The following is a 6,432-nucleotide window of genomic DNA, read 5'->3' as shown; positions in this document are numbered from 1 at the left end:
ACACGCACACATACATACATTCATACAGATATATATGTATTTATATGTATATCTGTTGTGTCTGTTTGTCCCCCAACCATCTCTTGACAACCGATGATGTATTTACGTCACTGTAAACTAGCGGTTCAACAAAATAGATTGATAGAATAAGTACTAGGCTTATAATTAATAAGTCCTGGGGTCGATTTGTTCGATTAAAGTCGGTGCTCATACGTAAAAGAATAAAATAATTTATGTGTGTGTGTGTGTATATATATATATATATATATATATATATATATATTTTATTTTATATGTTTTAGCCCTGATGCTGAGGTCATGCTGGGGCACCGTCAGTGTAATCACCTTTTAATTGGCCCATTCTATAGAATTGGCGTTTGGTGAAGGAGAGAGTTCGATACTGCTGCCCACTTTTGAGTTTCCTACCTTGATATTGGTTCATCTGGGATCTTGGATAGTAAGAGGTCAAATTGTTTTTGAAAACATCTACCCTCACTGCATTGAGATCCCTCAGATGTTTTAGCAAAGCGTTAAATAGCTGTGGGCACTTGAATCCCAAGCTATTGCAGTGCATGGTCCTAGCCTTAGATGAGAGAGCTGCTACCTTACATACATACATACATACAGACATACATACATACATACATACATACATGCATACATACATAGTTGATGAGGAATAAGAGAATGATTTCTACGACATTAGTCGTGTCCATTAGTTGAGCGGTGACGGGCAAGAAAGTCAGCGGATATTGTGGCTCGTTGATTTTAGATAGATAGATACTTCTCTATAGCAGTGTGGGAGCATTCCATATTCTCTGCTAGTTCCCTTGTCGTTTGACGAGAATTTTCGTGCAAAAGTTGGTTAAGTCGCTCTTCATCGAACTCAACTGGACGGCCAGAACTAGGTGCGTCTTTAAGATCAAAATTACCCTTTTTGAACTTGGTACACCAATCACGAGTGGTTCTTTAAGCTATGGCACCCTCTCCATACACAGAACAAATGTCGCGAGCAACATTTGCGGCCTTTGAACCTTGATTAAAAGCAAAATGAAGGAGGTGTCGAAAATGCTCGTTTTTCTTAGCTTGACATTCCATTTTAATGATCTGAAAAATAAACAAAAATTAACTAAAATTAAATGGTAAAAAAACAAATAGATTACAAAATGATTCAAAAATAGAATTCTCGAAAAAAATAGATTCCAAAATTTTAAAATGCAATAAATTCCAAAATAAAAAAAAAAACAGGAACTTAGTTGCCAACCCAATAATTGATGATTTCACCATGGTTTTGTGAATTTGCTTGCCTTTTGCCGTCGCATCATTCCTTACCTCACCTAAACCGCTATCTTGACCTTTGTAGACATACTTGCAGATGTACTTCGCACTTTTTACAGAGGAGCAAACTTCCATATCAATATGAGCTCGGAATTGCTTTAACAGGTAAGAATTGTATGGAACAACATACCTGCTGTCAACAGAGTGGCATTCAACTTGTGCTGTGATCCCATTATTGCGCCTCCTGTAATCTGGATATCCATTAATATTTAGGAGTGTCTCATTTCTATAGTTCTTGGGAAACATTTTGGGCCCAAGCGCCATTCCCCATACAAAGGCCATGTATCATGAATTTCTTAATTAAATTATGCAAGACGGGGGCCATCATTTGAATGAGAAATTTCTGCTGATGCCATTCTATCTACATAATCTCTGATCTACACTTTGTCTACCAGAATGTGACAGTTTGGAAGTCCTCTCTTTTGAAACACGATGATATGGGCATGAGCTATTAATACATCAATTACGTCCTTTATATCCTTCAGAACTTTGGTGAGATGCAACTTGTACACTCTTGCAACCAAATCTGGTCGGGTTCCAGAAGACGCATTTCGCTTCAGATTATTTTCTATCTCACGGCACTTAGGGTTGCATGTATACGTGACAAATAAATCAGGTTTACCATACTTTGCTACAATCGCCATTGCATCCTGATAATATTAATGCATATTCTGAGGACTGCTCCTGGCTCAACATTCTCATCAGCTCCTCTCTGCAGATAGTCCATAAGTCCATTGCCCCACTCTACGAACAACTGTGCCTGATGGTCCCCAAGGTACTGCAATTTGCAACCCTCAATTGCATCGTGAGTCGATTGCGAGCGGATGTTCTGTGTTTCGCCACATGTAGAATCTCACAGTGCCATCCGAACTTTCCATGAGGGAATAGAAGTGGATAACTCATTAGAACTAGATGGCACAATGTGTATGCGAGTCACTCTGCAAATGTATTCCAGGGATAAACAAGAATGTCTCTGTTTTTAAGGTACAGCTATTTCATTCAGAAGACTTTTTTACAATTTTTCTTTTGAACTGTGTTTTATGTTTCAGAAATCTTCGTCAAAATCAAATCAAGACCCTCCCACAAGGAGTCTTTCAAAATCATCCAAGTTTACAGAAAATGTAAGTTGGTTTAGTGTTTTGATACTATTTTATTTACGAATTTTTTCTAGGAACTTAATACTTTCTCATCTTTCTTTTTCTCACTATATCTCTAACTTATATTCTGCTACTATTTTCATGTTGTTATATGTATGAAAGTGTCTACGATTGTTTGTGTCTGTATGTCTCTGCATCAATGTTTAACATTTTGTCTATAAGTGTACGATTGTATGTAAATATGTATGTTTGTATTTGTGTCTATAATGTGGGTGTATTATGAAATATATATTTATGCAGAGCTCGTTTGAAAAATTTATACACACTTCAAAAAAAGAAAAGAACGTATAGAAATATATTAATTCTCACTTTTTTTAGATACTTCTTCATTAATATGAATTATTTTTAACTTGATAATTGCAAGAGGTGCTGAAATTGGAAAACATAAAAACGAAAACAGAAAACGAACTTTTTTCGAACAACGAAAAAAGCAGAGACGAGACATGCAACATAAAGAGTATAACCCTTCGTCAGTTGTCCCTGTTCCATCTCCTCTGCGTTTCGAAGGCAAGAGATTTATACGGTAGTAACACGATAAAGTATTGAGATTTAGAAATGTATTCACTGATTTAGAAATGTATTCACTGATTTAGAAATGTATTCACTGATTTAGAAATGTATTCACTGATTTAGAAATGTATTCACTGATTTAGAAATGTATTCACTGATTTAGAAATGTATTCACTGATTTTGAAAATAAAAATAAACAGTTTAGACAGAGGAATTGTCAGAGTTGGGGTGGGAAGAGTCCCACCGTCGATGGATCCGGAGTGGAAGATGGCCGCAATTTTTTGTTCGGAGATAGGAAAGGAGGATGAAAGTGTGAAGGTGGGCATGGTGGGCCGAACCCAACAGGTGAAGTGGCTGCCTAATGGAGATGATTTGTGCGGTTTCCTGTCATCTGCATAATGAATTTCTGGATCATAATCGAAAGTCGCTTCTCTGAGCTGTTGCAATTGCTCTTCGTTCTTCAGTGGCTAAAGATCAACGGAAAAGAAAATACCTTTGTTGAACTAATCTATTGTTGAGTAATCTATAGGAATTTTTCATTTCGCTCTACTCCTCCTTCTCTTCCTCTTCTTTTTCATCTGAATTCTTAGAGTAGTCAGTGATAATATATCAATATCAACATTCTTATCCGCTTTCTCATCCTCATCATAATAACAATCTTCAACATCGTATTCATGATCGTCGTCATCATCATCATTATCATCATCATCATCATCATCATCATCATCATCGTCATCATCATCATCATCATCATCATCATCATCATCATCATCATCATCATCATCATCATCATCATCATCATTTTCGTAATACACAGCAATAATAGAATGAATATTCACTCTTTTTTTTCCATTTCCCCCATAAAGAGATAAAAATTACATTGTAAAATTTACATGGTCACAATTTCATATCTAGAAAACAAAAATATTCTAGCAAAAAAATTATTTTATACGTAAATATAGAGATCATTATTTCCCAGGTGTGAAAATTTAATCATGGCATCGTCTGAAAACCATATCGTTGATAACTCATAAGCCAAGGCGATGGGTCAGAGCCAATACACATTTCTATTTGTGTATACCTTTTAATCCAATACTTCTTTGCAGATTGTTATTCGTGTAAGTTCTCTCTCTTCTTTTCTCTTGCTTGTCAGTGTTGATAACTTTAACTTTCAGATCAGATAATTTGCGAGCCCTTGAGAAACAACATATAGCTGACCATGGCTGAACACAGGTTTAGGAGAGAACAGCCCCACTTTATCAAATGTCTGCCTTTGTAATTTATTGATAATCATTGAAAATGTCAAGCGAACGGTATTAGGTCTCTCGGTGCCAGCCTTACCCTGGGAATGAGAATACGTCTCTTGATCAGTGTGCCAATTATTATTGAGGCTTCAATCGAGTGTTGATGGAGGGCCAGTCCTGTTCCGTTACACAGACCATTTTGAATTGGTCTGTGTAACGGAACAGTTGCATCGTGAACCGAATGCGAGTGGTGTTCTGTGTTTCTGCACATATAGAATCTCAAAGTGCGATGAGGGAACAGAAGTGGATAACACATTGGATCCAGATTGAACGATGTGTATGCGATTAGACAAGAATGTCTCTGTTTATCAGGGTGCAGCTATTTTATTGCTTGTGGAAAAATTGTAACGCCTTATATCAACCCTTATTCTGAAGTGTAGTTCCCACTTTCGTAATTGTACATTTTCACTCCTGACACTTTCAATCTCTTGTTCAATTAATTGCCTGTTCCTATATAACTCAACATAAGGATTTACTTGTTGCACAACATGACAACCATTGTTTGAGGGAAGCATTGTAAGTTCTGATGCTTCCACTCTGTGAGGCAGAGCTTCCATTTTGTGATGCATCAATAATGTACAACTGATTGTACTGCGGGCGACCTTTGACAATATGTAGGTTCGTCGTGTTGTGATAATGTTAGCGCTGAATACATTTTATATCTTGATGTTGGGTATATAATTTAACGAAGAGGGAGAAAGAAACTATATGCACGACACAATACGATTACTATCACACGAGACTCGAAGCTCTCTGCCAACGGATCACAGGGAAATGCTTACCAATAAATTGTTCACAATCAGTTGCTTACGACTAGACAGTTCTCTATTTAATGGAAATGTGTGTGTCTACTTTTAGTCAGTTATAAGGCTGTCAGAATCTTTCCACTACATCTCTCCTTTTTAGAATTAGTCTCCCCTAAATTCTCCACTTGAGTATTAAACTCCGCTCGGAATTTTAATATCTCTTACGCTTAGGGTTCAATTCCAGTGTTTCCGTTCTTTTTCGTTTTCTGGTGCTAGAACGTGTAGTTACAAATTGTTTCTGTGTTGGTACCTCAAATGTGTCGTACAATACTTCCATGAGAATTTCACTTCTTGTGACTATTTTTCCCTGAATTTGTTTTTAAGTTGGTTGATATGTTTTTATGTTCGACGATTTTTAACATTTTACCTGGAATATCATTCCTCCAATTTGTTTAATAATTGTACCATCTTCGCAGCCACCAATTTCTCAGCCATTTCTAGCATTCAGGATCATCATCACCGTCGTTATGAACATCATAATAATTAATGTCGTCATCACCATTTCATCAGTAGCTTTTCTCGTCGTTTTCAATGATAATCGTCATCATTCTCACCCTTTTCCTCCTCACCGTCATTATTACAACATTTACCGTCAACATCGCCCCCCCCCTCATCATCATCATCATCCCTGCCATTTTCTCCTTCATCGTCCTCTTTTTCCTCATATGATTCTGAAGATACAAGATTTAATATTTTATCAGAAATCTTTTTAACAATCTTTCTTTTGAACTGTGTTTTATGTTTCAGAGATCTTAGAAACAATCAGATCACTACCATGTCACACGGAGCCTTTGAAAATCTTCCAAATTTAAAGTCATTGTAAGTTGGTTAAATTTTTTGATATTTCATTCACGAAAATTTTCTTGGGACTTAATGTCTTCTCATCTTTCTTTCTCTCTCTGTATCTCTAACTTATATTCTGCTACCATTTTCGTGTCTGAGTGTATGAAGGTGTCCACGATTGTTTGTGTCTGTATGTATCTGCATTAATGTCTAACATTTTGTGTATAAATGTATAATTGTATGTGAATATGTATGTTTGTATTTGTGTCTGTTGGTGGTTATATTACGGAATATATATTTATGCAGATTTTGTTTGAAAAATTCATGCTCATTTCAAGAAAATTAAAAAAAAAACGTATAGAAGTATATTCATTCTCACTTTTTTTTAGATACTGCTTCATTAATATGAGTTATTTTAAACTCTACAATTACATGAGGTGTTGAAATTGGAAGTCGTCATTTTATATTTGTACAGTGAGCTACAGCTAGGTCAATTTGGTGAAACTGTCCAGTGTGATGGCTGCATATGCCGTT

At 36.1% G+C, this 6,432-nt stretch overlaps 1 protein-coding gene across 1 annotated transcript in view; it reads left to right on the top strand.

The window, feature by feature from the left end:
- LOC106876262 (leucine-rich repeat and immunoglobulin-like domain-containing nogo receptor-interacting protein 3) overlaps window positions 1-5,938 on the top strand; it is a 15,757-nt gene extending 9,819 nt beyond the window's left edge. The window contains exons 2-3 of the mRNA XM_014924752.1: window positions 2,388-2,459; window positions 5,863-5,938. Coding sequence (XP_014780238.1) covers window positions 2,388-2,459; window positions 5,863-5,938 — 148 coding nt within the window. The remainder of the gene's footprint in view (window positions 1-2,387; window positions 2,460-5,862) is intronic.
- Window positions 5,939-6,432: the final 494 nt, after the last annotated feature.

This window comes from Octopus bimaculoides, chromosome 30 (genome assembly GCF_001194135.2).
Source record: "Octopus bimaculoides isolate UCB-OBI-ISO-001 chromosome 30, ASM119413v2, whole genome shotgun sequence".
Taxonomy (NCBI): Eukaryota; Metazoa; Mollusca; class Cephalopoda; order Octopoda; family Octopodidae; genus Octopus; species Octopus bimaculoides.
The sequence above is the reverse complement of the archived record's forward strand: the minus strand, read 5'-3'. Positions and strand labels throughout refer to the sequence as shown.